Source organism: Cupressus sempervirens, chromosome 1 (genome assembly GCF_028749045.1).
Source record: "Cupressus sempervirens isolate cs-2001-9-10 chromosome 1, ASM2874904v1, whole genome shotgun sequence".
NCBI classification, from domain to species: Eukaryota; Viridiplantae; Streptophyta; class Pinopsida; order Cupressales; family Cupressaceae; genus Cupressus; species Cupressus sempervirens.
In genome coordinates, this window is record NC_143118.1 from 515555854 (window position 1) to 515568349 (window position 12496).

General features: G+C 34.1%; 1 protein-coding gene across 1 annotated transcript in view; it reads right to left on the reverse strand.

Moving 5' to 3' along the window:
- The window catches only part of LOC149578497 (Mitochondrial inner membrane translocase complex, subunit Tim44-related protein), a 220744-nt gene extending 218517 nt beyond the window's left edge, over positions 1 to 2227 (reverse strand). The window contains exon 1 of the mRNA XM_089829480.1: positions 2023 to 2227. Coding sequence (XP_089685606.1) covers positions 2023 to 2092 — 70 coding nt within the window. The 5' untranslated portion in view covers positions 2093 to 2227. The remainder of the gene's footprint in view (positions 1 to 2022) is intronic.
- Between the last annotated feature and the right edge of the window lie 10269 nt (positions 2228 to 12496).

Below are 12496 nucleotides of genomic sequence, written 5' to 3' on the forward strand. Positions count from 1 at the left end.
CCTTAAAGACCAACTGGATATCACTGACATCTCACTTGATTGTGCCTAGGTTGGGCATGACAATACCCTCTTTATCCGGTTCCTTTCACTTGTTGATCACCTTCGGGCTCTTAAAGCAAAGAGGAAACTCTTCTCTCTCCCCATTAAGATTTATCTTGATAAGGATCTCACCAGATTGCAAGTGGCAGAACTTAAGGAGGCTCGGGCTCTTGTTGTGGTTACCGGCCAAGAGGGTAAATGGGCAGTGATCAGAAACCTCAAGGCTGTGATTTGAGACACTTTCCCTCCTGGTTGGATTTTGAGATCGAAGTAGGTCCTAAAGGCTACATACATTTCCTAGCGATGCTTAGCGCTCAACCTCAAGGAGGCCTCCCAGCTCAAAGACCATACTTTACAGATCTTGTTTCTTCGGAGCCAGACCTTAGATCAGCTCATCAGCTCATCACTGACTTCTTTCCTTCCATGTCCACTTCTAGAGGCATGAAACGACAGCATGCACTCTACTCCGGACACACCAAATCGGTTAGACCTCGACATGGGCCTCTCAGACGGTGACACTCTACCCCCACTGCTACACAAAGACAGCGACGATGTCAGGCCCTGACCCTTGTTTGCCCTAGGCCTTATCCTTCTACGCAAGGTTTCTTTGTACCTAGAAAGGATCTCTCTCTCTCTCTCTCTCTCTCTCTCTCTCTCTCTCTCTCTCTCTCTCTCTCGTCTTCCTTGTTGTTTTCCCTGAACTCCTTTTGGCGTTCCTATTGTTGTTTTATTCTCTATACTGTTGTATCTTTCAATCCCATAGACACTAGTTGGTCTCTTGTTGGACATTAATATCATTATCTTATCTTATCTCAACCGGTCCCACCCTAACAGGTGTTCATTTCATGAGAATTAGCTTCTCCACGATTTTTCTTTATTTGGGTTTCCATGTAAATCTTGATGTTCACTATGTCAATGCTTCTGATGTGTTTAACTGATAGATCAAAAATTGTTATTACTAGTTTTCCAACAGAGAAAAAGTTTTACGAAGTGTGTAGGAATAATTGATTCACCCCTCTCTCAGTTATTCAGTTTGTCCAACAATATTAGCATATTTGTGTGTGTATTTATTTATGTATATGTATGTATACATGTGTACATATCAATATGAATATATACATATATATAGATTTATACACAAAAAAATAAATGCATGTGCGCGTGTATATATATATATATATATATATATATATATATATATATGGAAAGCTTATGAAAAAAGGTCACAGCCAAAATTCTCCAATTATGAGTATATAGACAAGCGATATGTAACAACTGGGTTGTTTGCACTTCGAATCCGAATTAGTATTTTATTACACTTACGTTAAAAAGTTTAAATAAACTCTTCTCTTTCTTTTTCATGTTATTTACATCAATTTCTATCAGCCACATCTGACGTCTCCCAAAGATACTCGGGCTATATAACAAGATTGGTACATTTTTGGAGGCGTGTCAAACAGATACAGTATATGCATATGTATTGGAGACAAGATCGGTGAAACTAGATGAGGAGTGTGCAGCTGTACAGGGAAGAAAAATCAGCCCATAGAGGAATCCGCATGTCCTGATTTATAATATTTCACTAATCCATATTTATGCCACTTGTGTACCTCTAGTTGGGCCAAAAGCAAGAAACTCCTGTTCAAACAAACTGTCACGTCTGGGATCAAGACTTATCATGCAACGCATGGAAAACATAAACATTTTAAAGCATTTGATTTATCAGTGCATTCGACATCAGGTCAATACAGGGTATTTAGTCTTCTGGAGTAATTTCATCATTTAGCTCTTTGTCAACTATATTTAGTCTCAAAGTAAGCATTTATGCATCTATTTGAAATGTGAAAAAAAGAACAGGAAAAAACATCTTTGCAATTGCCATTTATCTGAGTTAACCAGGCGAAGTTTCATGCTTCTTCATTGAAAAACCAATTCCGTCTTTCTTCCTACCAATGCATTGTAATGAATAATAAAGACTCTTACTTGAGTGAAATTGAAGAACCCCGCGAAGCACATAATGGTGTTGTCGATTCAACAAGCATGAAAATGCCATAGATACAACGCTCTTCTCTGCCCTCGAAACCAAATAACAATAAATATGTTCCTCTGCGTTCTCCGCTTAAGCTTCTTTTCCTCTCTCTCTTGGTCTCCAAGGTTTCTAGTATCGCCGAAATTTGAAAAAATAATTTGAGGCAACTTCTTGGTACTATTTCAAATGTATTTAACAAACCTTCAATCTGATTAGGTTTTTGAAAAACGAAGTGAATATATATATATATATATATGTATTTGAGCAACATCAATTTATTATTAGTTCCAATAGTTTTGAAATTTGAATTTGAAAAATACGATTTATCTATCATCCTATTTGTTTCACATAAAATAGCAATGAGAAAATTAATACTAAATCGAACAATGTTGTCACCGTCGCTTTAAATGTTTCTTGACTTTTATTTGAGAGTAGCTAGCACGGGCATTCTTTGTATGCCAATATAGCACCATACTATATGCATGAATCTTTAAATAAAATATAATCATTGATTAAAAAAGGTAATTATTTTTTTTAAACCTATTTTGTAAATTTTTGTCAAAAAGATTTATAGATGTAAAAAAAACATTTTATAAGAAATCTTATAGGTTGTCATTTAAATTTAGAATAATTGTTTTAATTTGGTAATAAAATATTTTAGGTTTTATAAATTAATTTCATTGCTATTAAATAGATGGTTAATTGGATTTCAAATTTAAGATATAAGTAAATTAAAACATTTTAATTTTTTAATTTTTTTTAATTAAAAATATTATAAATTGACATTTTATTCTATAAGTCATAGTCTATAATATATAAGCTTCACATTTTTATTAAAGTTTATCATAATTTGATTAAAAGTATTAAAATCAATTATACTATTAATTTTATTTTAATTAATTATTATTTTTATCAAAATAATTCATCATAATCTTAATTGTCTATAATAATTAAATTCATATAACTATTCAATAATTATATATTTTTATATTATTTAAATGTATAATAATATTTTGAAAACTAATTTTTTATATACTATTGTTCGACTTATTATTATGCATTTCACATGAGAGACTCACAAGTTACCATTGTGTTGTAGGCTCTTGCCTAAAAACTATTCAACTTTTAAAAATAATATAAAAGATTTTAAATTCAAAATAATTTCTATGTAAATTAAGTAATGTTTTATATAAAATATAAAATCAAATATTTAAATAATTTTAAATCAAAATAAAATTTGTAAGTTCAAATGTTGTTTGGGGATGCAACATACAATGAACGATATTTTCTTTTAGAAAAATAGCTTTCTATCTAAAATTCCAATACCATAATATTCTTCATTATTACATAAAATTTTCTTGTAGAATAACAAATCCCTTATGCATTTCAATTCCATAATGAAAAAAAAGCTCAAAGAAAAAAACAAATATGTGTGTGTGCACGCACGCATGCGCGTGTGCATGTGTGTGTGTGTGTGTGTGTGTTATTTATTCCTTTTTCCTTTTTCTTTTTATAAAAAAAAGCAAAAGGGCTCATGAAACAAAATAAATATTCACCACATCTTTATATTCATGACATCTTTAGTGAACATGCGTAGTAAAAAGTGGCTTTCCATCATCCACACAGTTTCAATGAACATCTACCAATGTCTTGGTATCTTCTAACTTTGTAGACTAATAGGTTACACTACTACCACATAAAACCACCAATGGAAAACTAGCACTCTTCCTAGACTTTGGAAATTCACCTTCTACGATTTACATATCTATCAAACTCATATTTTTTCTCATAGCTTCTGAGCTCTACATTGGAGGCCCTCCATGACATCCAAAATTTTATTACAAATTTATAATAAAATATACAAATTGACTCAACTCTTATCTCAAAACTCACTACAATAAAGGTAGGAACTTTGGCACTTGCGCCCCTTGTTTTATTATTATTATTGTATTGAGTATGTATTAGTACTTCTCCTAACGTAAAAGGTGACATGGTAGAGGCAAAACAAAAAACATGATGCATACATAAAAAGACATATTATGCATTAAATAAAGTGTAGGCCAGCTAGAGATTGGAAGTAACGAAAGGAAAAGAGGAAGATGGAGGTAACCAGCAGTGGCAACGGAGTATAACTATGATGAGTATGGAAACAGCGACAATGACGATGGAAATGAGGATGAGGATGGAAAGTACTGTGAATGATTTGTCATAGTTTTAAAAAAATGTTGTATCATTTTGTCATAATTGTTTTTAATTGTTTTGGTAGAATTCATTTGGTTAAATTTAAAATGATTGTCACTCTTTTGATTTATTTATGTTTGACATATAACTAATTTTTTAAAAATAAATTACAGCTCGTGAAACAACTTTTGCTAATTTATTTTTATTAATATAGTATGTATTATTTATTTTCAAACTTTTTTATATTTTTTATGATTTTACTTTTTTTAACTCAACATTTTTTTTTTTTTTTAAATTACTTTATTTTTCAATTTTTATCATTTTAAGTATTTTTTTTTTAAATTATGTATAATATGTGTGTGTGTGTGTGTGTGTGTGTGTGTGTGTGTGTGTGTGTGTGTGCACATATACATATATTTTATTTTAATTTTTTTTATCAATAAAAGGCCAAGGCCATGATGATATATTTATTAATGAAAAAATAAATTACAATAGCATTCCTCCGTTCAAATGGGCACTAGTAGGAAAGAACAAAAAAAGAAAACTTCCAATCTCGCCCAATACTATAGTCCAATATTATTACAGATTAAAAGGGGCATACCCCAATCATAATATCTATAAGTACATCCCAGCATTAAGTTGTTTACTTTAAAACTAAATACAACATTTATGCCATCATCTTCTCTTGGTGACCTATTTGACATAAGATCAAGGAGACCAATGTGAGCAACCCTGTCTAATTGTCTTGCAATCAAATTGGTTAATAAAGAATAAAGAACGCCATGTAACAAGAAAGATTAGATCCTAAATAAATAGAGGTGTTAACATCATGCATGGATTCGAACAAATATAAACATTAAGAATCATAATGCCTATTAGATCAAAGGTGAATGGATAAACCTATACAAAAGGTAACAACAATAAAGAAATAGCTAACAAACTTAATTCAAATCACAAATGCAAAGATCAAACATACTTTACATATGGGCCTATCCAATCAGTAAAAGATCAAACCTTAATCTGCTAAACCAGAGAACGTTAACCAAGTTGAATACATAGACTTAAAGGAAAACCCACAGCATCAACATAGTCAAAGGTCATGAAATTGTAGTCCCAAACATAACTCGAGTGTATGCCGATAATTAATAACATACATAATTAACTATTACCTTCTACCAGTAACGATTATAGAAAATACACAGAAAATTGAAATTAAGACCAAGCATCAAGGCCGACAACATTCTCAATTAGCCAAGATAGACAGTTGTTCCTCATAATCAAAAACAAGTGATATCCAGATAGCTAATCAATTGAATTACTAAAATGAAACTACATAATCTATGAAGCTAATTCAAAGAAGCTAACCTCAGAGGCTAATACAAACAAATCTCATAGAATTACTAAATTAGCTAATTCACAAAAGCTAACCTCAAAGTCTAGTCCAAACAAATCACATAAAAAACTAGCAGAAATTAGAAACACAAAATACGTTGTCCATACATGCTCTGAGATAAATTTAAACCTGATACTGAGAGAAACATAAAAGGAAAACATAACCACCCAGTAATACTAATATAGTTTGTATTGATCATAACTATTTACAATTCCATTGTATACGATTATCAGCAATCGACAACTTCCAAGTTCCATATATAATACAAAATGCTTAAAGCCATCTAGAAACATGATACTATAATATAAACCTAGTAACAAAATTTGACAAGGCTACTATGGAATTACTCGAGATACCCAGCCTAATTGACTACCACCATCCAGAGCCCTATTTGGGGAAAACCATAATGACCTAAGAGATGTCATTAGGGTTTTCCATATGAAAATTGGGGTGAATTCGAAGGCAGATTTTGCTCTACTAGTCTTTTCCAAATTGGGGGTGCAAAAAATAAGGGCATCCAGATTATCAAATGTTACTCCAGGATGGATGTAGGCATGAAAAGCATTGAGATATTCAGTGATCCAAGCCTTGTTTTCCTCCATCATAATGCCTCTCCAATATAGAAGAAACCAGATACTTAACACCATCTCAAGCCATTCCTTGTAGAAGGCTAAGTTCTCTCGGATGATCAAAGATGAACATCAAAATGCAACCTCCAATTTCAAGTCCCCTGGTGGAAGAGCCATATACCTCTCTAGGAGCAGAATTCAAAACTTATCATCAATGCTCCTTACCACTTGTTCGAGCCCCTTCCTCCAGGTTGGGTGGAAAATGTCACAGTAAAGATGAATTATATCCATGTGCTCCACCTTAGCTTTGACCAGGTAGCCAATAAAGAACCCAATAATGTCATTGTTAGTCTTTGAAGTAAATTTGTAGTCAAATACTGCTTTGTCAATGGCCCTGCTCATTGCCAACCTAGTTGTATCATCTACCGGGTTCAGTATTCTATTCCAACATTCTAGTTTCACTTTTCCATGGAAGGCCATCATGTAGGACTCCTTAGAATGGAAGACGTGAATGTTGGATTCCATTGTAGATAAAACCAAAACAGAATGCTCCCTAAAAATGACAGAAGTGGAACCCAACACTTCGAAGCTAGTCAAATGCCAAAACAAAAATACCTTCAAATCAATAAATCTAGAAGATCTCTAAGTCCTGACCTAGGGTCATGATGACATAATTGGCTTACTTCACAGGGAAGACATGAGAAGGTAGGATCCATTTCGATTCATAATCACAACATAATCAATGAGACTAACACTAGCGGATTTAAACTCGTCGCCTACACGAATCATTAGAGGGAGGGGTAAAAGCTAGGATGGAAACATGGGAGCGACTGCACAAACCATATAAAACTAGATAAGCTTAAAATTAAATTACCATAAGGTGCATACAAACCTATGGATATATAAATAAACAAGAAAAATAAGCCACTATGTAACATTGACAATTTGGAAATTAATACCATCTGCTCCTATGTTGGCTAATCGATCCGCTATTTGATTTCCTTCCTGAAAAATATGATCTATCCGCTAATCATCCAGCCAATCAATCAGATTGAGGACCTTGCTAAGCTTTGAATTAAGAATCCAATTATTGGTGGAACACTTTGTAATTGCATTAAGGATGATCTGAGAGTCATCCTCTATAACTACCTTTTTCAAACCTAACTTATGGCAAAGTTGAAGACCATGTTCTAAAGCCTCTAGTTCAGCCAAATTATTGGTGGTGGAGTGAATAGATGCTACTTTTTTAGCTATCCATTTGCCAGAGTTGTTATTGATGATGCAACCTATCCCTATGCTACCTGGGTTGCCTCTGGCAACACCATCAAAATTGAGTTTAAACCATCCAAGAGGGGAAGGAGACCACTTACAACTTTCTCTCGCTTCCTTACTTTTCTTTAGATAAACTAGAGGCAGATTGATCAAGTTTGACCAATTCTTCTTCATAATACCATCCCAAAAGGAGAAAGAATCTTCTTCCTTCATTGAATTTCTGAGGTGAGAATTAATAACTTTCACAATGCTCACCTCAATTTTTAGGACTAGTTCTTCCGATTTCATTTGGGAGTCTCTAAAGATATGCATGTTCCTTTCTTTCCAAATCTCCCAAGACACAATAGGTAGGAAAATGTTCCAGAGTTTATTATGTACACCTTTAACTATATTCATGGGCCAACCTTTGAGTAAATCTCCAAAGGAGTTTGGTAAGGGAGTGGACCACTCTAATCTAGAACGAAGCTACTCCCAACATGATTGTGAAAAGGGGCATTTATATAATAAATGATCCAGATCTTCCCTAGCATGTTTACACAACATACATCTAGAAGGGCCTTGAAAACCAAATTTATGAAGCCTTTCCATCACCAAAATCCTATTATGGGAGGCCAACCATAGGAAGAAACCTGCTTTAGGTAGACAAGCAGCATCCCAACACAGCTTGAGAGGGATTTCTATTCTATCCCAACTTTAGGAATGTAAGAGCACATTATAACCATTCCTTACACTATATTTCGCACCATTGAAAACGACCCACACAAGTTCATCTTTCCTATCAAATTGCTTAATAATCCTATCCACCAAAATCTTTTCATAAGCCTCTTTAGAAGAAGCATCCACATCCATTCTGTCCAAAGATTTCTAGACCCATCTGGAAGATCCTTCTAAGGGGATTTTGGTCTTATAGTCACTCACTTTGGGTCCCCATATCGAAACAAGTTTCTCTTTGAGATCCTGTAGAAAGGGCTTAGAGACAATTGGAGGGTCTCGATCCCACAAATCCTCCCAAAATAATGCCTCATCTTCCAAACTAACATCCCAGGAGAGAAACTTGCAAATCAAATGTCGACACTTAATCATAAAGTTCCAACACTCTGATCCTCTGGGTAGGTTTTTCATTCTAAAAATGGAGAGAGGATCATTCGCGTTAAGATATTTGTTGTAGAATATCTTGGCCCATTTGCAGTTCTTTTCCTTCAACAAGTGCCAAACAAGTTTAGCACCTAAGGCTTCATTTTTCTAATGAAAGTTCTTAATACCCAAACCGCCCATGTCTTTAGGTTTACAAAAAAAAAATTCATTTAATAAGCGCTAGTTTTTTTTATCTTCCTCACGATCCTTCCAGAGAAAGTTCCTAAAATTAGCTTCAAATTTTAGCTGATTACTCTTTGAGAAAAGGAGGCATGAAAGAGGGAAGGTGGGAATGGTAGATAAAACAAATCTAATTTTAGTACTCTTACCTACCTTGGATAACCATTTATCTTTCCAACTCCCAATCTTAGCCTCTAATTTTTCCAAAGTATTGCCCCAAACCTTGCTAGACTTTGATCCCTTTTCAATGGGAATGCCCAAGTATTTTCCACTTCTTTTCTGGTATTCAGGAAATAGATCTCAGACTTGAGCACATTAACTTTTTGTCCAGATGCACCCATATACGATTTAATAACATATTTAAGCCCATATGCTTCTGTTGGTGAACTTTTTCCTAGGAGAATCGTGTCATCTACATATTGTTGATGCGTGATATTAGGCATGTTTCTAGTGACCGAAATGCCAGAGATTTGTTGAGAATTGTATGCATGTGACACAACTCTACCAAAGGCTTCTACCATAATAATATATGAAGAAGGGGATAGTGGGTCTCCTTGTCTAATACCCCTAGAAATTTCAAAAAAGCCTTCTAGCATCTCGTTGATCAGAACTAAAATTTTGGGGGTGGAGATGAATTTTAAAATGAGGTTAATCCATTGCGGTGAAAACCTTAAGGATTCAAGGACCTTGCAAAGGAACCTCCAATCAACCATGTCATAGGCTTTTTGAATATCTAATTTTATGAACATGCATGGCTCCTTGCTCTTACAAGCTGAATGAATCGTTTCTTAAATGGTGAGAATTCCATCTAGGATCAATCTTCCTGGGATGAATCCCGATTGTTCCTCCAAGATCAATCTTGGAAGGAACTCTTTAACCCTATTTGCCAAAATCTTGGAGAAAATCTTATAGACCGTATTACAAAGGGTGATAGAACGAAAATCTCCAGGTGTTTCAGGTTCAGACTTTTTGGGAATCAACGTAAGAAAAGAGTGATTGATTTTGCTAACAAGGCACCACCATTTCTAGAGGCTTCAATAGCTTTCCATAGGTCTTCTCCAATAACTTCCCAGCATTTTTGAAAAAAGAAGGCCTGAAAACCATTGGGACCTAGAGATTTATTGGGGTTCATGTTAAAGACTACCATTTTAACCTCTTCTAAAGAAATAGGTTTATTTAAAACCTTATTGTCCTCAGGGGTAATCAATTTTGGGATGAATTTGAGCATCTTGACTTGCTTCTCTAAATTCGACCCTTCATAATTATTTGAAATACTTTGAAGGTATGAAACAAAGGTATCTGCAACTTCGCGAGGGTTTTCTATTCGAACACCCATCTGGTTTTTGATACTGAGTATTCTGTTCTTTGCCTTATTATATAAAGTGGAGTTATGGAAAAATTTGGTCTAATCCCCTTCATCTAACCATCTCTCCCTCGACTTCTATCTTCAGAAAGTTTTATCTTTGGATAATATTTCCTCTTATTTAGCTAGGAGTTTTTTTTCTAGCATAAACCACTCATTGTTCATACCTAATTTGATAACTTCTTAATTTAAATTGCTAAGTTTCTCTTCTATGTCTCTTTTTTCTTTGAAAATATTGTTGAAATGTTCTCTATTCTATCTAAGAATTCATTCTGTAAGCATTTTCAGTTTTGAAACAAAAACAAACATCTTTGATCCTTCAACTTTATCCTCCTCCCACCATTCCTTTATGTTTTTTATTAAGTTAGGGTCTTGAAGCCACATTTTCTCACATTTAAAAGGGCTCCTAGCCGATTTACTAGGTTCAATAAATTTTAATCGAACCAAGAAATGATCTGACCTGGCAATGGGTAGAATGGAGGAAAGAATGTTGTGATTGTTAGTAATCAGATCTCCTTCAAAGAAAAATCTATCTAATTTTTTGGGATGTACGCGAAATCCTTTCTCCTATTATTCCACGTACAATTCCCATTATTGATAGGGATATCAATCAAGTTATGATTTTCACACCATGCTCTAAAATCCAGAGATGACTGCAAGAGATTTCTAATGCCTCCTAATTTTTCAGAGAGATCTAAAACAATATTAAATTTACCGCCAATTATAAAAGAACTATTTCCTAAATTGTGAATGAACATACTAATTTCTTCCCAAACTACTTTCTTACCTATAAGACTATTAGGGCCATATAAATTAATTAAAATGAATTGAAGATTAGATTTAAGACTCTAGACCCTAACAGTAATCCAATTATTGCTACATTTCATACAGTTAATGCAAACATTCCTAGGGTTCCACAAAATACCTAGGCCCCCCGAAAGCATCTATTGATTCCTAAAATATAGTAGCCCAAAAACCAAGCATCTTATCTAATTTACCTCCTTCAACCTTATCCAACTTTGTTTCCTATAACAAGATGATATCTAATTCAAACAATTTAAGGTTATTTTTAATAACCTTTTCTTGCTAGGAGCATTTAAACCCTTAGCGTTCCAAGTAGTTATCTTCATGGCTCTCTGGGAAGGCACTTGCCCTTCCCAATGTTAAATAACTGATCTATCTTTTACTATTCTCTACTAAGTCCATCAACTTCTCTAAGTTCCTTCAAAGACCTTCTACCTCTTTTGCCTTTGGCTTTACCATATCTGGGAGAGGACAGACCCTCCTGATTCATTTGAATGCCTAGGAGCTCTAAGTTCGTTTGAGCACTAACAATCTTATTGCTAATCTTTCTTTCTGATACATCCTTTTCAAGTTCCCTTAATAAGTAATTCATTATGTTTGCCTACTCTCCTAATTTTGCAACCATGTAATCTAGATTATCTTTGTTTTCCCCTTTGTCTTTTTGCCCTAGAGACACTGCATGATCACTAAACTGGTTCTGACCCCTGCTATTGCCCTTGGCATCAATGTTCTGAAGGTCTATTCTTAGATCCTCACATGTATAACTATTTCCATCTAGTTTAAGTATCTTCTGTACCAGTTCCTTCTTTTGAGTTTCTGAACTATTGTCAATATCCTCAAAACAAAAGACTTTGTATTAAATCTTCTATAATTGATCAATATACTCAGCTTCTGAAGCTTGCAGTGCCGAATCCAAGACACTATCCTTATTAAGAATGTTCTATAGTTCTTTTGTCATTGCGATTTCTGCACTCTCATTGTTTCCATTTTCATCATTTTGATTACCAACTAGGGTAAATGGTGAACTAACAATAGCTTCTAAAGTCTGCCAGAACTTGGAAGTTTTGTGGAAACTCTCTTTGTTAGGTGGAGATGTTATTCCTTCCCTTTTGGTTATTTCCTCTGGTGTAGATTGATTTCTTTCATTAACTTGACTTGATTCAAATAACAATGAGTTTTCTTGGTCCTCTATATTCTCTTTTTTGAGGTCCTGAGCAGCCTTTTGCTAAGAAGATGATGACTTTGTATCTGAATTATCCTTAGAAGATAAATCAACATTTTTTTCTACAGTGCTTTTGTAGAAAGGTGTTTGCACTCCCTACTGATTATCAGCATCAGTGCTTGATGCTTTTGCTCCCTTTTCACTAGAATCTGACTGATCTTGAGGATAGCTTAACTTGATCACACTATTGGCCCTACCATTGTCTTCTTTTGGAGATCTTCTTTGCCCTGTACCTTTCTTTGAACCTTCTTGCCTTTTTTTGGACCTTTGTTTTGCCATTGACTTGTTCTCATGAGTCCTAACACGAATC